General features: G+C 35.2%; 1 protein-coding gene across 1 annotated transcript in view; it reads left to right on the top strand.

Annotated features, from left to right (window-relative positions):
* The window catches only part of SSBP2 (single-stranded DNA binding protein 2), a 211,739-nt gene that overhangs the window by 168,333 nt on the left and 18,918 nt on the right, over positions 1-24,488 (top strand). Inside the window, exons 9-13 of the mRNA XM_011934359.1 lie at positions 3,214-3,262; positions 15,292-15,327; positions 17,189-17,243; positions 21,629-21,699; positions 23,676-23,754. Of these exons, the coding sequence (XP_011789749.1) occupies positions 3,214-3,262; positions 15,292-15,327; positions 17,189-17,243; positions 21,629-21,699; positions 23,676-23,754 (290 nt within the window). The remainder of the gene's footprint in view (positions 1-3,213; positions 3,263-15,291; positions 15,328-17,188; positions 17,244-21,628; positions 21,700-23,675; positions 23,755-24,488) is intronic.

Genomic DNA, 24,488 nt, shown 5'->3' with positions numbered 1-24,488 from the left:
TTGTAGATTATTGTTTAAAGGAAATTTGAATAATCATGTAGTTCTAAATTAAATACATTTTTACAAGTTGCCAGAGAAGTTAGGATTTAGTATTAAAGCACCCCTAACTCAACTTTGTATACGTTTCTATTAAGCAATACTAAGAAGCCGAAAGGATTTCAGAGGATCTTCTTGTTCTATATTATATCCTACAGAATTATGAAGTTTGTGTAGTTATTTTGAAATAAAATGATAATGAATAACAGAAGAAAGAGGATTTTTCAGGCCAGGCATGGTGGCTCATGCCTGTAATCCGAGCACTTTGGGAGGTCAAGACAGGCGGATCACTTGAGGTCAGGAGTTTGAGACCAGCCTGGGCAACATATATGGAGACCCCATCTCTACTAAAAATACAAAAATGAGCCAGACATGTTGACAGGTGTCTGTAATCCCAGCTTCTTGAGAGGCTGAGGCACGAGAATAGCTTGAGTCCGGGAGGTGGAGGTTGTAGTGAGCCGAGATCCTGTCACTGCACTCCAGCCTAGGTGAAAGAACCCAAACCAAAAACAAAAAAAAAGAAAAGAGAATTTTTCTCTTTGGTAATAGTGATTGATTTGGTTTCATCAAAATCAACCTCTTTACCAAAAAATTCAGGCTTCTCCACCCAGGTCGGAGTGCTGTAGCATGATCTCAGCTCACTGCAACTTCTGCCTCTCCAGTTCAAGCAATTCTCCTGCCTCAGCCTCCTGAGTGGCTAGGACCACAGGCATGCGCCACCACGCCCGGCTAATTTTTGTATTTTTGTATAGATGGAGTTTTGACATGTTGCTCAGAATGGTCTTGAACTCCTGAGCTCAAGTGATCCACCCGCCTCAGCCTCCCAAAGCTTTGGGATTACATGCATAAACTACCATGTCCAGCCTCTCTTCATTTTAAATGAGGCTAACATGATTCTACTTCAAACCATACTTATATAGAAATTTTCATTCAAAATTATTCCTATGTTATAGTTTATAAATTACTTTCTTAATAATACTGAGGGCCCTCAAAAGGAGTGGGAATTACTGAGCTTAAGTAGTTGTTCTAATAGAACTGCTCCCTACTGTAACCCTCACAACCTTCACTTGTGAAACTTAAAGTATTTTTAAACACAATGATAATGTTAGGAGAAATTTAACTTATCCATGTGAATTATTAATACTTAATAGTAAAATGAAATTTATTATGAAATACATAGTATGTTGGAACTAGATTGGTATTTATCAAATTGAAATATATAAGGTTATGACATAAATGTAACATTTAATTTGATACAATTAAATTAAATATTTAATATTTTAACATTTAGGTTAGCATGTTTAACATTAGACAAATTTGAAAATAAAAATACTTTATTATATATATGCATCTTATTCATACAGTACTTGTTTGGTTATGATATTTCAAAATTATAAGATTATCTACATAACATTATTACCTATAAATTTTGCCAGGATCTGCATATGGTGTACTTTTATGTTGTTTTAAGATAAATGTTCTCAAATTTTTTTTACTGTGTTTTATTTAACATCAAAGAAATCATATGAATGTACCTTACTACCCAAACGTTCTACTTGGTCAACACATATCTTATGTTTTACCTTAGATTCTATCCATTAGGACACTGAATCCTATAGGTAAAATCATTTTTAAATTCTAAAGTGTTCCAGTAATTAATTGTAAAATCATCATCATCATCATCATCATCATCATCTTGGAGAGGCAACAATTTCCAAAGAAAATCAGTACAAATGCCCCTCACCTTCTTTCTCCCTATGCACAAAATTTTATCAAGTCCCCACTGGTATCTTCTATACCTTAAGCTGAATTGGGAAAAAATTCCACTTGGGCTTTCCTAATAGAGCCCAGGGACAGGACTCATTCCCTTCCCTGCTGCTCACACCCCTAGGGAATCTCAAAACGAAACTAAAAATAGTTCTAAATATTCCATGCGAATATGGGTAATATAATAACTAACTTGCACAGCCTCTTATCTAACATTTAGAACTAGCTTGTCCAACCTGTGGCCCAGGATGGCTTTGAATGTGACCCGACACAAATTTTTAAACTTTCCTAAAACATTACGAGATTTTATTTGTGATTCTTTTTTTTATTATTAGCTCATCAGCTGTCATTAGTGTTAGTGTATTTTGTGTGTAACCCAAGACAATTCTTCTTCCAGTGTGGCCCAAGGAAGCCAAAAGATTGGACACTCCTGATTTAGAATTTTAGTTTTAAAGTCTCTAGAATCAAGGGATTTTTTAATTAAAAATATTCATTGTCATAGTGATTCAAAGGAAGGGGAATTTTAAATGACCCTAATTAGAGGAGACTGACGGTAGTCTGCTTTTCATAAAACAGTATTTATTCAGGTACACAACTTAGTACTAAAGCATGAGGACAAGAGACCTTTTTGATTAAACTAATTGGGCATTAATTTTGCTTCTAAAGCTCTGTGTCCTTATAAGCTGTGGAATACAGAACATTCTCCTTTACTCTAAAATGAAGTAATATATTGGCGTAGATTATCTCCCATTTTTTCTAGGATTTACTCTGGCCACTATCTGGACTGAAATTATGAGAACAAGAAATGGGATTTCCCATTTAATAGTAACTAAATCATCAGTAGCATTGAAAGATAGATTAATAAATATATAAAGTAATCTGTGATAGTCTGTGGTTTTTTTAAAAGGAGGCAACTTTAGATACCTTTTATGTATTTTTATTTGCTTATCGCTTAATAAGAGCAATCATTTCACATATATTGATGTTTTACAAATTTTATTTTGAATGAGATACAGGAAGCTCTTATATTGATATCACAAGATTATAGTTTATATTTAGTTCATAACACTTTTCTCTACAGAAGTGTGTTTTATAATTTCAATATATGTATATATTTACTCCTATGAGTGATTACCATCTTTATCACAATAACCATTTAATATTAAAATAAAACTGGGCTTTCTAAAAGCAGTTCAATTTGGGAAGAAAACTTTTCCATGGGAGGATAAAATTGGGGGACTTAATTAATATAAAAAGCTATTAAAATAAATATAAAGAGAGTAATTTCAGTGCCAAACTAGAACTGTATGGTAACCGAATTGTAAATGTTAATATTTTATGATTTGTCATTGATTATTGTGAAACATTCAAAGCATAGGTTAAAATTTCATTTATCAAATTGTTTTGTAGGGGTCCAGGTGGTGGTAGACCTTGGCCAAACCCAACAAATGCCAATTCAGTGAGTATATATATATATATATTTTAAAGTATTTTGCATTTTGTAACATTTAACAAAAATCACAAAAACATTTTGCTTTTTGAAAGCCTTGCAGGTGGTTGTAGTAACCTTTTTTTAAGTAATCATTCAAAAAGAAGTTTAATATATATTTTAGAAAAAGATGCATAATTTTTTGAAATTACATAATTTTCTTTCACTTCAAGGTCTAATATAAACATGCATTCTATTGTCAACAAGCCTTTCAAAAATAAAAATTGAAATAGTGTGACTTAAGTATATACTACAATAGCCCATAAATAGCGATCTGTGTCACAAAATGGTTTCATCTCCTAAAATAACTAAATAATCACTAAGTTGCCAAATACTATCAACTTCTGTTAGAAGAAGTCAAATTATTATGATTTCATTTGCTGTATCAGTTACATCTAGGTTTGCTTTCTTGTTGCCCCACAAAGCATTCGCACATTTACCTTGTACCTGTTAGCTAAATTGCCATCCTTGTACATCTCTATGTATACCTGATATCTTGGGAATTTTCTTTATATATTTGTTGCAGTGGTTTGATGGCACAAATATTTATCTATCTTAATAATGTCACAGAAATATATGCACAGGTTGAAAATTAAGCTATCGGTCTTAAAATTAATATGATTTTAATGTTGTGATCCTGGAGATGTTTTTCCTTCTTGTCTTTAAACCTTGAGTTCTTCGATATGTGAGAGAAGCCTGCCATGTACATCTGTGTAGTATGTGCACTGCACAAAGGTTCCTGGGTCAAGGGAGTCAGTAGGAGAATGAAATACAACCTGTGATCCCCTTGTGAAGTCAGTGGTCATCTACCCAAAGAGGATGCCTTTTGGTAATATGTACAAAGGTATCTTCATTGGCTAGCAGTGGCCTTAATGTTAAATGAATATCAAACTGATCCAATGTTTAAGGTTAGGGTATAGGAAGAATCATCCTAAATCCATTACTATTTTAAAGCGGGAATCACTTTCAGCTCAAATAAATAACTGCCATATATTTTTTAAAATGTTAATTTATGTTCTCTGCTTTTCTCTTAATTTTAATAGCTGTGATGTTTGCTAAGTAACTGAAATTATTTGAAGTGAAAAGAATGATGTTGCTTCCATTTGAGTCTTCAGTGTACTATTTAATTTCAACAAACCTTTCTTCTAAAATAGTGTCTTGCCAGATTGTGTTGGAATAGAATACCTTTACACCTTCAAAATTCTTTTAGTTTGCTTATATGCTTTAGAAGAGTTTGCTTCTTACTATCTGTTAGCTTCTTACTATTTGACCTAACGAATTCATTCAAGATTTCACTTTAAAATGAAAAGTGTCTAGCAGGTCAAGATGATTTATTTTAACTTCGTATTTAAATACCCGTAAGAAAACTGCAAGAAAACAGTTTTTGTAACACAGAAAACTCCGACAGTCTTCCCAGTGCCAGAATCTGGAAAGAATATCCATTATCTGCATGTCTTATGAAGCTAGATGGAAAAGCACAACCAGTGGCTCACCTTAACTATGTAAACCTTCCCACGTAGAAGCACAAAAACCCTTCTCATATTCCTCATTGTCAGATCAGCCAGTCATCGCTTTACTGCCCATTGCAGGCAACCAGAGTACAAATCACACCCACCACTACCCACCTCTATAAGTACTTTCTTTTACATACTCATCCAAAGATTATATCTCCCACAAGGCACCTAGGAAGGTAGACAGGGTTTGAACAGTTGATATTGACAAGGATGTTGCATCGTACCAATGGGGTATATTATCCAAGTAAACAGTATAAATGAGAAGAGAGCTCTGTGTTCTGATGACTTTTAGTTTTTTAGGTACTTCATCTCTTTAGGATTTCATAGCACTGGGCACTGTGAGTAGGAGAATGCGCTGTAACACATTAGCAGTTCTGCATTATTTTAGACCCTGAGAAACATTAGCAATTAGGGTAAAAGCTGTACACCAGTCTGAAATGGGCATTTGATCAGCACACGTATAGGCAAGTAATGAAGCTGAAAGCAGTCTCCTCCATGAATATATATCAACTGTGCAAACATCTACCCTTACTCAAAGTATGTGAATAGGGAAAAGAAGTGGAGGAGGCCTATCGTTTTCTTTTAGAAAGAGAAAGTTGTCATCATTCTGAGCATGCGAAGGAAAAGTATGCCTCTGAAAATGACCATTATAAGAACAAGGAAAAAAAAAATCATAGATAACGGATGACTTTCTAGCAAAGACATAGGGCTTCTATGAAACAGAAGCAAAAAGTATTAAGGAGATATTTTTCCCCCAAAACCATTGATCATTTTGTGGTGACAACTTATCCAAATTATGTTGAATTCCAAGTTCTTAGACTTCCTGCCCATATTTAATATTAAGACACTTTTCAGTTTGTATCACTACAGTTAGTCTCTGACTCCTCAAGGCAGCATATTAAAGTAGTTGTTTTGTTTTTGCTGTTTTCAAATGTTTTGTTTACTATTTTTTCTTTTAAATGTTTATTTTGAAATAACTTCAGATTTAAACATTGCAAGAGTACTACAAAGAATTTGCATATGCCCTTCACCCAGATTCCCAATTGTTAATGTCTTACCACATTTGCTTTATGATTTTCTCTCTTTACATAAACATATTTTTAAACTGTTTAAATTTCCTGAAACGTTATCCCTAAAATCCCTAAATGCTTGCATGTATATTTCCTAAAAAACTAGCACATAATTTTTATAACCCCAGTAAAATGATCAAAATAAGGAAATCAACTTTTTTTTTTTTTTTTTTTTTGAGACGGAGTCTCGCTTTGTCGCCCAGGCTGGAGTGCAGTGGCGAGATCTCGGCTCACTGCAAGCTCCGCCTCCCGGGTTTACGCCATTCTCCTGCCTCAGCCTCCCAGCCAGGCGTGCACCACCATGCCTGGCTAATTTTTTGCATTTTTAGTAGAGACCGGGTTTCACCGTGTTAGCCAGGATGGTCTCGATCTCCTGACCTCGTGATCCGCCCGCCTCGGCCCCCCAAAGTGCTGGGATTACAGGCGTGAGCCACCGCGCCAGGCCAGGAAATCAACTTTGATGTAATGCTATTTTCTAATCTATAGATCTTACTCAGATTTCACTAATTGGCCCAATAATCTTTTCTAACAAAAGAAAATCTGAATTTACTTGTTACATTCATCCTTCATGTCTCTTTGTCTCCTTTAACTTGGAGCAGTTTCTCAGCTTGTTTTTGTTTGGGGCAGGAGGTTTGTTTGTTTTGGTCTTTCTTAACCTTAGAGTTAAAAAACTCCAAGCAAGATTATTTAGAATGTCTATAATTTGGTTTTATCTATTTCCTCCTGATTAGGTTTAGTTTATACATATTTGTCAGGGATACTACAGAAGTAATTTTGTAGTTTTTGGCCAGGCGCGGTGGCTCACACCTGTAATCCCAGCACTTTGGGGGGCCGAGGCAGGTGGATCACCTGAGGTCAGAAGTTCGAGACCAGCCTGGCCAACATGGTGAAACCCCATCTCTACTAAAAATACACCAGGTGTGGTAGCATCCACCTGTAATTCCAGCTACTCTGGAGACTGAGGCAGGAGAATCACTTGAACCCAGGAGGCAGAGGTTACAGTGAGCCGAGATTTTGCCATTGCATTCCAGCCTGGGCAACAAGAGTGAAATTCCGTCTCCAACAAAAAAAAAAGAAAAAAAATGTGTTTTTCTCATCATTTGTCCCATTATTGTTAATCTTAATTTTGATCATTTAGTTAAGGCGATGCTTGTCAGGCTTCTCCACTATAAAATCACTATTTTTCCTCTTGTACTTATTAACTTAGAGACACACTTTGAATGTATATAGTAAGTCTCCTCTTCCTCCTTATACTTTCATCTGCTATTTTGGACATCTATTGATGATTCTTGCCTGAATCACTTTTTTACTTCATTGGTTGTCAAATGGATATTTTGAATTCTGTCTTTTCTTCTCCATTTATTAGTTAGCTAACTATAACAGTTGTTTTTTCTTTTCCATTCATATTCATTTATGTATGTAAGATATATTCATGAATTATTTTATTCTCTGTGTTTAGGATGCTAAAATTGTTCCAAGTTTTCCCTTTTAAGCTAGATCACTTAATCTTTTAACATGTCCCTATTATTTTCTGAGCACTTTGAAGCTCTTCTTATATTTTCCCAGTTTTAGCCCTGGAAACAGCCACTTCTTTAAGGAGCTTGGGGTTCTTTTAGTGGATATTGGTATTTAGAACCCACTAGAGTAATACAACTTTTAGACCCTCTCAACTAACAGAACTAGGAAACATATCTATGTGTATACACATAGCCACACACATCTATACCTTTACCTAATGTGCATGAGTGCACACTGATGCTTCCATTTCAGTCCATCCCTACAGGGTTCAGTCTAGCCTTTCTACTTTCCATGTTTATAAGTCACTTCTCTGAAAGTATGAAACCTGTTTGTCATTATCCATAATATATGTGTTTATTGCCTAATCTTTGTCCACAATTTTGTCATATAAAAGTGTTTTGGTCAAAAATATTTTTGGCACCCTTTTACATGACAGCAGGAAAAACATTTTTAAGGGCAAACTCATATTTTTAATTCCGAATAAAAGTTAGGATTTTTATTTTTAATTTTCTTACCTCTGAGCATTATAGTCAGTATTGGTCTCAGATTCTTACTTAGGTGTTTATTTACAAACTCCCTAATTGTAACTTTTCATTTTTTATCTTTATTACAAAGGATTGTGATCTTTGGTTTGGCTAAGCAGCAAGTTCTGATCATTATCAAGCATTTTGTTGAAAATAGACACTTTTGATTACAAGGTCCAGAAAACCAACCAAACTAGACTTGTACTGAAAAAGAGTATTACTGGATCATATATCTGAAAAGTCTAGGAATATTTTTGGTTTTGAGCACATTTGGTTCCAGAAGTTTAAATAATGTCATCCTGAGTCCCACCCATGCCACATGGAGAAAAAATAAGGCAGAAATAGTTCACCAAAGAAAATTAAAGGAATGGATAGTAAAAGAGGGGATAGGAAGAAACAACAAATGTTCAGTGTAGCATTGTATTCATTAATTCGCTTACTTGTCAGAGGAAAAAGAGAAATTCCTTTAAGGAAAATATAAGAATCTATTAATAGTGATTAAGCCTAAAGGAAATATGAACACATTACTCCAAATAGGCTCTGCTCTATACAAATAGGTGCTCATTCTTTTAAAAAAGCACTAAAATTTAGTAGAATTTTTAAATTTCATGTGGCACAGATAATGTCTTGATATTATCTTCCCTTATTTCTAGTAAACCAGTGCTTGTAAGATAGCTTTAAACTTCACAGTTGAAGAAAGGCACTTATCTAAAATGTTACAGATCATTTAACAAAATGAAAGCCCTCTGCCCTCTACCAGAGCACCACAATTATGGGTATTGGGACTCAGAACATTTCAGAATATTTGGATTCTCATCACAGCCTTTGAGTGATCTGTCTAGATTAGCCAGACAGTATGTGTGGCCCTTAATTTTATTCTCTGTCAAATAATAAGTTCTTCGAATTCTGTGTTTCTGACTTTCTAGTCCTTTAATTTTGCTTATCTTCTACATCTTCATTTTTACCTTTCATTTCATCTTAATGGGTATTTGATATAAAGTATAGGGTAGGGTTAGAAGGAGGATTTAGGATAAAGAGAAGGAAAGAGTTGAAGGTGATTTCAACTCTTTGAATCCAGGTAGCTGGGAGAATGGGAATAACACAACTGAGCTAGGATCATAGGAAAAGCAGCAGGTGTAGAGGTAGGCAATGAGGTTTGGGGGCTTTGGTTTTTGTTTTTTTGAACGTTAAATTTGAAGTATTTGTAGGACACCTTTGCTTCTTCCACAATGTCTAATGCGTATTTCTTTCCTTATGCTTGACACATTATAATTAGGATCTGTGATGTTCAACCTCAGCCAGGTCCTCCCTGATGCTTTACCAGCAGTTTGTTTTTTTCACTCTTCCTTAGCTACTTTTCTTGTCCTCCTCAGTGAATACTATTGCAATTCTTTATTCTCATTCTGCACCTATATTATGTTTGGCCCCTTCTCTATAGGCTAAAATTGTGTCATATTTTACAGAGGAGAAGAAGAGAATATTAGATCCAAATTTCTTCAGATTCTGCCCTTTACTTCCAATGTTATCAGACCTTTAGTCACCCTTCTTCCTTCTTACCTCCGAAATAGAAATATATATATTTTTTTCTTTTCAATTCTGACCCTTCTATCTATTCTCTCTCTCACCCTTTTATTTATTTATTTATTTTGAGATGTAATTTTGCTCATGTCACCCAGGCTGAAGTGCAGTGGCACAATCTCAGCTCACTGCAACCTCCACCTCCCAGGTTCAAACGATTCTCTTGCCTCAGCCTCCTGAGTAGCTAGGATTATAGGCACCAACCTCCATGCCCAGTTAACTTTTGTATTCTTAGTAGAGACAAGTTTCACCGTGTTGGCCAGGCTGGTCTCGAACTCCTGACCTCAGGTGATCCACTCACCTCGGCCTCCTGAAGTGCTGGGATTACAGGTGTGAGCCACCACGCCTGTCCCTATCTATTCTCTTTATTCTATTTCTTGTTACTTCTTTGCATATCCTACTCATTCACTCTTTCAGATGAGTCTTTAGTCTATATTCCTTTCCATTGACTGGAACTTTCCTCTAGTGCCATGCCGTGAACAAAATCCCAAGACAACCTGAAAGCCCTAGTTCTCCACTCCTCCAGAGTTGGGAGGGGTTACCACTACAAAACTTCTCTCAACCCTTCCTCAGTCTCCAGCCACCATCCCATGTCTCCCACACTTCCACTCCCTCACCACCTTCTCCTAGATAATTAATTTCTTGGCCTTTCTGTCTTTTTCATCACCATGTGGCAATGAAGTGCCTGAAACATAACAGGTAATGAATGGAAGTTTATTGAATTTACTTCTCAACCCATTTCAATTCCCATGAAAGTCCTATTCTGAAGGTTATTAGTGACTTTTTACTTCCCAACCAAACACAGTGACTTACTTTCTGTCCTCATCGTACCTAACTTTTGAGATATTTGACTCCTTGGTTTTGTCTTAATATCTTTTCTTTTTTCAGTTTAATAATGTTTCTTTAGTTTTCCATATATTTATTACTTTTTTATTATTTACTTTTAGGTGTATCACAGAAACATAAAAAGCTTAAAAGCCTGACAGCGTTCAAGAATAAACCCAGTTTAGATATTTCCTAATCACTGCATCCACCACCTCCTTAAAAAATCTAGCTTGCTTGACTTTTTATATTTCTCCTGATTTTCATGCAGTCACATATCCACCATTCTCTCTCTCTCTCTCTTTTTTTTTTTTTTTTTTTTTTTTTTGAGGGAGTGGGTCAGGACAGGGTCTCACTCTGTTGCCCAGGCTGGAGTGCAGTGGTGCAAGTGGTGCAGTCTCAGCTTACTGCAACCTCCACCTCCTGGGCTTAAGCAATCCTCCCACCTCAGCCTCCTGAGTAGCTGGGACTAGAGGCACATGCCACCATGGTTGGCTAATTTTTGTTTTGTTTTGCTTTTTTGCAGAGACAAGGTTTTGCCATATTGCCCAGGCTGGTCTCAAATTCCTGGGCTCAGGTAATCCTCCCGCCTCAGCTCCCAAAGTGCTGGGATTACATGTGTGAACTGCCATGCCTGGTCTCCACCCATTCTTAATTGGCAATGTTTTCTAATTATATTTCTTGGCTGCCTTTTTTTTTTTTTTTTAATGTTACCATATTGTTTCAACTACCAAAAATCTAGTTGAATCCTAGATCAAGTATCTTGTCCAGCACAAAGTAGAAATTTATTCAGTTGAAGCTGTATCCTTAGTCCTGGTCTCTGGTATGTTCTAGACCTGTGTTTCTAAAAGTTTGTTTATCATATCTACCTCAGTGTCTACTGGTGCCTTCAAATCCAATAATCCAACATTTCCCCAAACCTGCCCCACTTCCTGAATTCCCTATGTGTAAATGAGTAGCACCATCATCTACCCAGTCACCAAGTTGAAAACCTAGGAATTATCTTAACTTCTTCCTTTCTTTGTCTGCCATACCCAGTCTGTCACCAAGCTCTGCCAAGTACTTTGTGAAATGACCCTCAGATTCTCCTACTCCTGCTTATCTTCATCAGCACTGCCTATCACTCTTTATCATCTCTTGCCTGGATTTTTTCCAATGGTCTTCTAACTTGTATTCATATTCCATGATGCCTCTAGATTTATTTCTCTAAAACATAAATTTAGGGCCAGGTGTGGTGGGTCATGCCTATAATCCCAGCACTTCAGGAAGCTGAGTCAGGAGGATATCTTGAGGCCAAGAGTTTGAGTCCAGCTTTTCTGTATAAAATGAGGCTCTGTCTGTACAAAACATTTAAAAATAAAAAAAGATTTTAAAAACATACATTTGAATGTGTCTCTATAAAACCCATGACTCCTTACTTCCTACAGCATAAATTCATTCATAGTCTGACTGTGCAGCCTCACCCTTTACCACAACCCCTGTAAGCCCCACACTATAGCAGCTATATACCATAGCATAGCATTTTCCAAATAAACCATGATTTCTTTTCTTTCTTTCTTTGTTTTTTATAGCAGTTCTTCTCTTTGTCTTTCTGATAGGCATCTACTCTCTGTAAGTCCCAGATGTCCAGCTCAAATATGTCTTCTGTACCCACATGGTACTTCTACCTATATTGTTACATTTTACGTCCTTTATAATACTAGTCCTAGCACTAGGAGCCCAAGTGCTGATTTTTAATAAAGACATCAAAGACTATGAAATAGAAACAGCATATGCCAAAATTAAAGAGCTTGACAGGGCAAAAAATTGAAAGAAATTGAACAACTAGTTGAGATAACATTTTAAAAAGTATTTTTAAATGTTTATTATATTTAACTGTTTGAAGGAATCATGAAGAAGGAGAAATTAAAAATATAAAAGGAGGCCAGGTGCGGTGGCTCACGCCTGTAAATCCCAACACTTTGGGAGGCCAAGGCGGGTGGATCACCTGAGGTCAGGAGTTCAAGACCAACCTGGCCAACATGGTGAAACCCCATCTCTACTAAAAATACAAAAATTAGCCGGGCATGATAGCAGACACCCGTAATCCCAACTACTTGGGAGGCTGAGCCTGGACAATTGCTTGAACCCAGGAGGCAGAGGTTACAGTGAGCCAAGATCGCGCCACTTCACTCCAGCCTGGGCAACAAGAGCAAAATTCCATCTCAAAAAATAAATTAAAAGAATAAAATAAATAATATAAAAGGAGCAAGGACTTAAGAAGGAGATACTTGGGAAAAAGCTACCTTTGGAAATAAATAGAAAGTTTGTTTTTTCCTATCTGGGATGAGTACTTGAAAATTTAAATCTATAAATAATGGAATGTTGAGCTGAAAATGAAGGTAAAGCAAGAGCGCGATAGCTTCAATGTATGACAGGAAGACAGAATATTTACTCAGGATGGTGTAATCACCGTGAGTGCCAGCTCACAAGAGTCCATTGTTAAATATTCAGGAATTTCATGAGCTGTTTGTTAAACCACTGTTAGCTTAAAATCTGCCATGTGGAAATATTTACATCACAGTAACTGGCAAATACTATAAATCAGGGCTTTTTGTCCCCCATGAAGTGTACTGGGTTTACTGACACATTACCAGTAAGCTTCAAGGCTTTCATAAAGGCTGAGCCAAAAATGCTTCCAGATATTAGTTAAGATGAGGTGGAAGTTGGAGAGCATGATTACATTTTGGACCTTGGCAACTTTGTTCTGTGTTTCTCTCCAGGAAATCTGTGCTTTAAAACAGAAAGGTTGGCTGGCTAGAGGGTGATCAAAGAAATGGAAATTAACAAAGTAGGCTTTATGATAATAAATTTAAGACATTGGAGCCAGAAATAAAATGTTGACAGTGCCACGAAGCAGGGGCAGAGGCAGTTTAGTCATAAACTAATAGAGAAATAATGTACTAAGTAAACATGGTGGAATTGTGATCCTAGAAAACCCTGGTTGGAATGTAGAGTAATTTTTGTAAGTGTCATGAGGAATAAGAAAGATGTCAGGCAAGGGAGTTAGTTGTTCAGTAAAGAGTCCTAGGATATGACCATACTCATAAATGGAGGAGAGGGGAATATACTGTAAAGTAAAGGAAGGTAGTGAACTGTAAATTCCAAAGATCTAAAGGCTAACTAGATTGTATCTTAAAGTTGCTTAAGAACGATGATAGGCAATATAGAGTGACAGAAGAACATGAGCCAAGTGCTAAAAACAGAGAGAGATGAAATTGGTCCCAGGAGCCAATAGATAAATTGGTGATTTGGAAAAGGCAGACTCACATTTAAATAAGAAGTAGGCCCGGCACAGCGGCTCAGGCCTATAATCCTGACACTTTGAGAGGTCAAGGCAGGTGGATCGCTTGGCTCACGAGTTTGAGACCAGCGTGGGCAACATAGAAAAACTGCATCTCTACAAAAAATTAAAAATTAGCCAGGCGCGGTGGAGCACGCCTTAGTCCCAACTACTTGTGGGGCCAAAGTAGGAGGATTTCTTGAGCTGGAGGTCGAGACTGCATTGAGCCATGTTTGTCCCATTGCACTCCAGCCTGGGTGACAAAAAAGACCTTGTCCCCTCCAAAAAAATGAGAAGCAGAGGATGAATGGTAGGTAGATAATGAACTGAAGGAGACCCAAGAGAGCAAAGTTGTATTCATTCACTAAATGAAGTAAACGTTTACTGCCTTAAAAAAATCTCGGTACTCAGCAGAATTAATTCTCATCCCTAGTGATGCTGGGCATTCTATCAGTGGCCATCTGCAGTGCTGAATTACTCATAGGCAGACCAAGCAGGGCCTCGGGGACATGTGTTCTGTGCTTAAGGCAAAGCAGGAACACCAAATACGGAGGAGAAAAGCTTTTCAAGTAACTTAATATTAAATATTTCCAAAAAATCAAGTAATTATTTATCAAGAGGAAATCATAACTTGGTTGTACTTCCTTATACTTACTTTATGGTTTCATATTATTTTTATGTTTAATTATATGGCAGGTACTGGGATAGAGGGTTTAGAATAGTACAAGCACTAATCTTTTCACTACTCTAAGGGTCCTGTTCTGGCCCTGGCTGTCTGACTTCAAGTAGAGAGTAATCTATTGGTGTTCTTCAGAATAAGACAAAAATATCTGTTATAGATGTACAGCATCTTCATGCAAGTGAGTTAGTGAGTTTGTGTGAAAAAAGAAAATATTTGGATTTAACTTTCACTATTAATATACACACTCAAGGGCTTACTTTTAAACGTAGGTTTTCTGGTTTTTCATTTCTTAAATTATCACAGCAATGTGGTATTAATACCTTATCATCTCTAGAAAAGAGCTTGGTTGGTGAAAAGCTTGATTTGAAGAGAAAGAGGGAGTTCGTTACCCACATCTGATCCCCACAAATTAATAGTCTTTGGAGACTCGTATTAACAAACTTTTTTTGCATTTATTATATTGTTTTCTAGTATCTAATTAGAAAAGGATGGAGAAGTGGTAAGGGCTGTTTATCGAGTATTGACCCATACTGCATGAATGTAGTAGCCTGAACTTGTCTTAAAAAAAAAAAAAAGTACACAGCTTAGAAATTGTATGTGTAAAGACTACTGATTTGAAAAATTCTGGTTTCCCATTTTTTATGTACACAAATATATATATATATATTTCTACTTACAGAATAAGTAATTAGTATCATGCGATGTGTACAACTTACCTGAAACCAATGTAACTTAAAGCAGTTATTCTGTCTAAAATCCTCTTGACTAAAATCTATCTTCTTTTGTGTAAATCCAAGTTATTATTATTCAGTTTTCCAGTACTTAAACAGATATAAATTTTTTTATCCTTTACTATGCTTTGTGATACATTTTAAAACTTGACAAAAAATCATAAAATAAATTCATTGTAGGTCAATGTCCATATTGCTACATGAATCAAAAATTTTTTTTGTCCTATTCGTGTTCCAGATACCATACTCCTCAGCATCTCCTGGGAATTACGTAGTAAGTACATTTGGGTTTGTTTGCTCATAAGAATTGATGTTACATTTTATTTGGGCAATGAAATAGTTGTCCAGATGTTAAGAAGAGCCCCTGTGTATTGGCCAAGAAGTGAACATCTTGAGTTGTTTCATCTGTCAACCTCAGTACATATGTTGATGTTCATTAGTGAAACAGTTATCAATCTGGCCAGAATTGCCCTGAGTACTGTGTTTTACTTCAGCATATGTTTCTGAAAACCAGTACAATACACTCTGTCCAATCATGAAGAGAGTAATCCCCAGTTACACAATAATATGCTTGAAATTGCAGTTCTCCTGGAGAATAATCTACACCCCCATGCAACCCTATGCACCACACATAGTGTCTAAGACATTAAACTTTCCCCCAATCACAAATGAATTAGACGGCAGAATAGTGACTAATAATTTAGAGGAATCATTTCATTTTTTGGTCATTCCTTGAAATTGAGAACACTTATTTTTATCATTATTACTATTTAGTACACATTAAAATTTTCCAAAAATTAATATCAATGTGAAGCCAAATTAACAAGTTTTATATGGACTCCTGAGCTTACAAGTGACCTTTTAATCATCATCACATTATGATCCTAGCCACATCTCAGGGTCAACATAGAGGAAAATATGTTACACCATTTAGAGGGAAACGCCTAACAGGGAAACAAGGATAAGATGATAACAAGGGAAATCTTTCCTACAGAAATGTTCAGAAGTGGTGGCTAACTGGAGGGAAAAAAAGGAATGCACAAGAAGAAATCAGTGAGCATTTCACTCTCCATGGAATAGTGTTTTATTAATATAGTGAAAAGCACACACTGCTTTGGACCTGTGAACTTAGTGTTCAGTGTTCATGTAAGCTATAAAATTAAGCAAGTCTTTCTTTGCGTTTTCTATGAAATAAAAATGAAAGTAAGAAAATTTGTATAAAACCTATTTTTTCTTAAAGTCACTAATGAATAAGGCTGATACATCATTTTATGAAATTATAGACATTTATTCAAAATAAATTTTAAATTGTGCAAATACAGATATTATTTGAAATAATCGGCAGATCTATAGCCATACCACCCTGAATGTGCCCAATCTCATCTGAAATAATTGGCAGGCTGTATCTGTTCCTTCAGAATGGGTTAAAATTTTGCCATTTAAAAGTTAATTTGATTGCTGTATATAGAGCATCTGAAAAAGCCTAAAACCCATTGCCTGACTTATCTATTTTGGTTATGTGTAATTATTGAATTAACTTTAGAATTACCTAATCTCCATTTCAGTTTGATCGTGTAGCTACAGCCTCAGTAACCCACAGCATTAGTCAACTTTGCCTTTCATTTCTAATTGATGTGATAGTGGAAGGTACAGTGCTCCAGAAACATTGCAATTGATGCTGACAGAAGAAAGAAATGACATCAGTGCATTTTTTAAAAAATATGAATCAATAAGCAGATATCTTCATTTTTAAAGATATTTTCTAAGTCAATATCATTTTAGTTTTCTATAAAAACTAAAAATACATATGAATTATTTCTGTTGTATGGATTTTTAAAGGCCCTGTTGAATGGTTTCTTCTTAACGTCATTGTAACTGATATAATTAAGTCATGAATAATGAGTTAATGTTACAGGCTCATTGTTTTTGGAAATTTGTCAAAACAATCTCAACATATTTAAGCTAAATTATGTTTTGTAGAATATTTAAATGATTGTGCATTCAAAGAAAATAAATTATAGAGAAAATGTATTTCTGTTCTTATTTTCAAATTGGATTATTATAGATATAAGTCTAACTTCTGTTTTTTCTTATGCAATGCCTTATTTTTACTGAAATTTTGTGTAATTATTTAGGGTCCTCCAGGAGGTGGAGGGCCACCAGGAACACCCATCATGCCTAGTCCAGCAGGTATTGTAATCAAACTAGCCACATGGATATTTGATTATTAGAATAAAATCACAGACTATAGAAATTGTGCATGAAATAAAGGTAGTAGTAGTAGTCATGTTCTCATGATGGTTAAAAGAGTAGAGGCAGCAGGGTAGGAAGAAGTATAGTGTTCTTAAATAACTATTATCCAGTTAAGCATTTAGAAAATTCCTATGGTGTGGGTGTCAGATTTAATCAGGATGAAAACTGTTGATCTGTATGAATTGCCCAAAAATGTGTCAGACTTAAAGATTTGAGACTGAGAAAACTATCCAAATATTCTACAATTTAGAAAATTTCTGAATAAATAAAACATTAAATACATGGATTCATTAGGTTTCAAATGCCAAATCAGAGTCATGAGATCTATTATCTTACTAAGACGAATGAAGGATGAAGACATATTTACAGTATTATTTACCCTGCATGTCTATAAGTATTTATTAGTCAGCTAATAAATTCACTGTGTAATAATAAAAGTTTTTTATCTTCTAAACTGAAACATCAATATTTTCATAATCATTTTATATAAATAGTTTTATCCTTTATTTTTGAGACTTTAACACAGACTATTAAATGTGTCTTGAGGTTGTTAACAGTAGAAGACTAAATTGGCACACTCTCTTAGAAAGTGCTATGATAAAATGTGTCAAGAGCCATGAAAAGGTTCATACCGTGTGACTCTAATTCTAATACTAGAAATTAGACAGAGATACAACCCAAGATTTATGTAGAAGAATGTTTATTTGTTATACTCAAGAATAAAACAGTAGACACAAACTTCATGCCTAATTCAATTTTAGTGGAACTATTAAATTAATGTTTAAAGTGTAAGATGGAGTATAATAGAGCCATTATTATTATTATCAAAGAATTTGTAATGACATGAAAAAATAAAATCTCATGATTCAGCAATATAATCACAGTTTCATTTGAAACTATAACACACATCTAGAAAGTAGAAAACAAAGAAATAGGCTAAAACTCTATCAGTTATTATTTGGGATGATTAAGTAGATGGGGAATATTAATAATTATAAAATATTTTCGATTATGATGTTTTACTGTTAAACTCATATGTTTTTAACTGGCTTGTTGAAATTAAGATGGAAGCTTGAAATTCAGTATCATTGATCATACCAATAAAAATTTTTAATTTTGAGCCCTTTTAATTTAGAAAAATCATAAACTTGATAATTAATACAAAATTTTACTTTGCTTCACTAACTCCTTGGATGTTTAATGGTCTGTGTCCTGAAGGCATCTTCATTGAAAATGATACAATTCATTGAAGATAGAATTATATCACCTGATCATGTTGCCCATATTTACATTCTTACATGGTGAAGTTAATGTTTAATTTATGAAGGTAGCATGTGAATAATAAATGCTTCACTATAAGACTAAAAAAATGTTTTTGGAGCAACACTGGACATTGCAGGCAATAAGTAATCTTACTACATCTTCCTCTCAAACCAGAAATTGCCACAAGTACATCTTCCTAGTCTTTTTGCATACTCTTTTATGTGTTCATCCTGTGTCACAGTCACTCCTATAATACTCAGCCAGCACCCCACCCACAAGAAAAGAGGTCCCAGGAGGTCCACTTTATTGTAAAGTTTTTCTGTACATAAAAAGAAGTCAGACATTTTCCAGTAAATATATATATACACACACACAGACATATACACACACACACACACATATATATATACACACATACATACACACATATTTTTTTCTTTGTTGAGACAGAGTCTCTGTCACCCAGGCTGGAGTGCAGTGGCACAATCTCAGCTCACTGTAACCTCAGCCTCCCGGATTCAAGCGATTCTCCTGCTGCAGCCTCCCGAGTAGCTGGGATTACAGGCGTGTACCACCATACCTGGCTAATCTTTGTATTTTTAGTAGGGACAGGGTTTCACCATGTTGGCCAGGCTGGTCTTGAACTCCCAACCTCAAGTGATTCACCTGCCTTGGCTTCCCAAAGTGCTGGGATTACAGGTGTGAGCCACCTCGCCCGGCCATAAATGCCAATCTTATCCCTCTCAAATTTTTTCTGTAGCAGATGAAATTATATTCTTGATTAGTCCTTAAAATGATAAATTTCTTTTCTTTCTGCATATTTAAAATACATAACCCATCTTCCTTTCAACAAGATTAAGGCCAATACAGTTGAAAACCCATTTGAAGATTTCCTATGTTTAAAAAGCAATCCAAGATTTTTTTAAGTTAATCGTGTGTGTGATCCAACAGTTAAATTTAAGTTAGCAGTACTTACTGTCTTTAGTACACAAGATGAGTAAGGCATGGTCCCTTTCCTTCTCTCTATGAGCTTATTATATCCTAGTTGGAAGCAGGAGGAAAGAATAAAGCAGTAAAATATTCCTATAATGGAAGGCAGAACTCAGTGGGAGGGGAGCACTCATGCACTTGCAACTACCAGGAAAAAAACCTCGCAGAACACATAACATTTGAGATAGCCCTTCAGCAATGAGTAGAATTGCAGTGTGTAGAGACTGGGCTGTTTGGAGGAAGAAAGAACAAAATCATGGAGGTGGAAAGGTTGGTCACCTGCAGGAAAAAACCAGTAGCCTGGGTTGACAGGAATACAGCACACACAAGGATGTAAAAACAGTTAAGGCCACGAAAGTAGGCTGGGAACTTCCTTAGAATAAACAAATAGGGTCAACCTGAGGTGGGCACTCCAACTTTTTCAACATTATGTTGTATTCAAATAGAAGTAAAATACAGTATTTAGATTTATGGGTCATTGTTGACAGCCAACCAATAAATGACATGAGACCTACTCTGTAAGTAGTGTACACTAAAATAATAAACTTATTAATGTCTAATGAGTAATCACACAGTAAAAGGAAAAGTAATTGCCACTCTATGGTTACTGCCGTGAGAAAGTAAATGATACTTACCTTCTGTCTCGAATCAGCACAAAAATTTTAAACACATCTTTTTCTCAAAATGGGCCTACTGGCCAGGCGCAGTGGCCCATGCCTGTAATCCCAGGACTTTGGGAGGCCGAGATGGACAGATCACAGGATCAGGAGATCAAGACCCTCCTAGCTAACACAGTGAAACCCCGTCTCTACTAAAAGTACAAAAAATCAGCCGGATGTGGTGGCACGCACCTGTAGTCCCAGCTGCATGGGAGGCTGAGGCAAGAGAATCACTTGAACCCGGGAGGCAGAGGTTGCAGTGAGCCAAGATCATGCCACTGCACTCCAGCCTGAGCAATAGAGCAAAACTCCATCTAAAAAACAAAATAAAATAGGCCTACTACATTATATTTAAGAAAATTATATAATATGGAAACATAGAACACCATAATCTATCGTTTATATTTTCTCAGTGTAAAATATTTAGCCTTTCACTCTAGGTTTTATATTATAAAAACATGTATGCTCAGAGACTTAATTAGAATTAGCTAACAGGCATGAAACATAAATTTTTTAAATACTGCACAATGTTACATATATTTATATGGATATGTAGTACAGATATTTTTACTACAATAAATCAAAAATAAAGTGAGTGAAAACATTTCATCAGAAATTGTGTTGGAAGAAGCTGGCTTTTAGTTCAAGCAAGAGAATTACATTATTCTAATTGTATACTCTTACTCTAATCTTTTTCTTTTGGAATTAAGCCAGGATAGTCCACCAGTTTTCACTAATTATTAAGTAAAAAAGCTGTTTTTTAGATTTGTATATAGGAAACTTAAGGAAATAAAACTGAAAAGCGACTGAATCTGAATTTTAAGAGATATTATATATTATATATACACACATACACACACATGTAATTGCTTGAAGTGAAGAAGTATCTTTTTTTAAAAGAAAAACTTTACTATAATTTTTAAAATTTCTAATATTCCTTTTACATTAATTATTGAAGTGATTGTTTCTCATACCTAATTTATGGCCTCAGAATGATAATTTTGGGGTCAGAAAATGACTGGGTATTTGTTTTTAGTAATGACAATTTCAAGTGTTGCAGCTTATATAGAGAGGTGTATGTATGCAAACCATCTTTGATCGTTACTTTGTGATGAATTGGGTATAGATTCTAAAGAAATATTTTAATTAAGTAATATTTTGTTTCAGATTTCTAATATTCCTTTTACATTAATTATTGAAGTGATTGTTTCTCATACCTAATTTATGGCCTCAGAATGATAATTTTGGGGTCAGAAAATGACTGGGTATTTGTTTTTAGTAATGACAATTTCAAGTGTTGCAGCTTATATAGAGAGGTGTATGTATGCAAACCATCTTTGATCGTTACTTTGTGATGAATTGGGTATAGATTCTAAAGAAATATTTTAATTAAGTAATATTTTGTTTCAGATTCAACCAACTCTGGCGATAACATGTATACTTTAATGAATGCAGTACCTCCTGGACCTAACAGACCTAATGTAAATATGAATTTTTTAAATTTTTGGAATATATTTGAAGACTTTCAAACTCTGAGTGCATTCCATGTCCTGTATGTTGTTTAAACTTTATATTTTATTATCCAAGAGCTTATTAGATATTCAAAAAGTCAGATTCTTTTATCTGAGCTGGGCTAAAAAAATAGTACACATATATAACAGAGACTTTATATCAATATAATTTAAAAGTAATTATACATTAGTTTCATTTTATTGTAAATAATTAATGATATATACTACTTGAAAATGACAGGTTATATATAATCATTTATATTAACCTCATTTTTAGCATCACTAAGCTTTTTCATTGTGATCTTTTTTTGTCCTGATAAACTTGAAAATAAAGGAGGAAGTTGGTTATGCTTGTTTTTTTTAGAATATGAAATCTAGAGTTTAAATATGGAGCTAAAGCAGTTATTACAGGAAGAACTTGGGTGTTCTTAATAAAGCATATGGTTGTGATTTTTCCACAGAAGCTCACAGGAAAACATTTTATTTATCTATAAGGCCTACATGTTTACAAAAATATTTATAACAGATTATAGTTAATACACATATACATGTGTATATAGGGTAGCAGAAATCAAAGAAAAATCAGAAGATATATATGTTATATGCTAAACTGACCAAATATATATACCTATAGTTTTAGCATCTTTTAAAACACTGTAGGAGCCAGATAAAAGTTTGCAGTCTACTAGGCCTACCAGCACCAGTTTCTCAACCCGTATCTAAACTATGCTTTTGATAAAAGCTAAATAATAGCAATAAGTGTAAATCAATTTCTTTGACTTATATATGTCTTACATCAGTGAGGCATACATATTCCAATTTGTTTACTGAACACCAGCCTGTGTGCTTTTAGATACTCAATTTTACCAAGCAAAATTGGCATTCTCTTGGGGAATGTTATAAGCGTGTGGTTTGTATTGCCCACAGTGATGGAAGGCCATATTATTCCCACATGGAGGTGGTGAAGTACAGGGTTGCCTGCCAAAGGCAGTTATTTCTCCCTAAAAGCCTTCATGATTACTCACCACCACCACTCCATCCACACACCATAGTCAATATTCTGCACCATACAACATGGTAGAAATGCTTTTGGCATGGGAAATTTGAAGAGAAAGTGTTTTCAGTGGGCTGTCTTACCTGTAAGTGTAAGGTAATCATAGGTAACTTGTCTTTGAACTGGGCTCCAGGTTTCCTCAGTGTTCTAGAGAGATGAGAGGAAGACTGAGTGGGTGGCCATGGGTGCTCTATTACCAACTCCATCATAGCACACCTGTTTTGTACTAGGCTTCTAATGTCAGATTTCACCTGAAAAGAAAGGAAAGAGGAAAAGAATTCCACTACTTTAAAAAATGTTAAGCAGAATTGCCGTGGAACGTCTGAGTGTCATTGAAGTAACATGATTGAGCCTGCCAAGAAGAATTAGCTATATTCAGCCATCCCCAAGGAGTGAAATGTATTTAACCTATAAGATGAAATTATTTATTATGTCCATTTAAACAAAGACAGATCGCCTGCTAAGAAAAATGTTAATGTTGTCATAATGACATTGAATTTTTCTTATTAATAAGCCAATATCCTTAACAGCTTCTTAAGAACCACTTTTGGTTTTCAATAGAAAATTTGTCAATATCATAGAGGAAAATGCTTATCTTCTAATTTGCACTGGAATTTATACAGTTTCTGAGTATATCTGAAGAAGAAAAATTTGGAGACGATTGAGGATTAAGCTAAACATCTATATGTGGAACACAGAGAAAATGATATGAGAGAGGTGAACAGTCCGGTTAGAGAATCCACAAGCCTGAAAAACATCAAGTAAAAGATCTCCATAGCTTGAAAGTAAAAATAAGTTGTGGCAGTGTCTTGTAATGTTAAATATATTGTAAAATTGAGATAAGCCATTGTTTTCAGTGTGATTACAGTGATTTTCTTCATTTTTAAAATAGTTTCCAATGGGCCCTGGGTCAGATGGTCCCATGGGTGGATTAGGAGGAATGGAGTCACATCACATGAATGGCTCTTTAGGTAAGGCTTTTCAATTTGATGTTTAGAATAAATTCAGAAGAAAACCTTAATTCTACATAGTGGATATTACAGTTTCCAAAGTTCTTCCATAGCCAGCTACTCATTTTTAAACACTTCAGCTTTTACCTCAAACAGATAGTTTAATCAACATTTTATTGGTTATAACTATAGATCACTTGAAGATCAGAAGTGTGAGAATTGTTCTAGTTCATATTCACAGTTATTTACTTTAACCTATAGAAATCTCATGTCTCACCATAAAAGGAGACATTGCTGCTGTGGGCACGTGTCATGCTTGCCCAACCCAGAAGGCTGCAGTATTCTTGCAGCTGTTTTGTTGTTGTTGTTGTTGTTGTTTTGTCTCTAGAGTTCTATGGACACAGTCTCAGAAGAACTTCAGTTCTCTCCAAGAATTTCTTAATTTTGTTTTTGAATTTTTATGTTTGCCTCCTTTTTAACATAAAATTGTTATTCATATTCTGGATAATTTGAATGATTCTCTTTTAAGAGAACACTGCCTACATTGTCTTTGTGATAAAGACCATTTCAAGTATGTGACTGATGGTTGAAAACATACTTTATAGGCCAGGCGCCATGGCTCACATCTGTAATCCCAGCACTTTGGGAGGCCGAGACGGGCGGATCACGAGGTCAGGAGATGGAGACCATCCTGGCTAACACGGTGAAACCCCGTCTCTACTAAAAATACAAAAAATTAGCCAGGCTCAGTAGTG

The sequence above is a fragment of the Colobus angolensis genome, unplaced genomic scaffold, assembly GCF_000951035.1.
Source record: "Colobus angolensis palliatus isolate OR3802 unplaced genomic scaffold, Cang.pa_1.0 Scaffold134, whole genome shotgun sequence".
NCBI classification, from domain to species: domain Eukaryota; kingdom Metazoa; phylum Chordata; class Mammalia; order Primates; family Cercopithecidae; genus Colobus; species Colobus angolensis.
The sequence above is the reverse complement of the archived record's forward strand: the minus strand, read 5'-3'. Positions and strand labels throughout refer to the sequence as shown.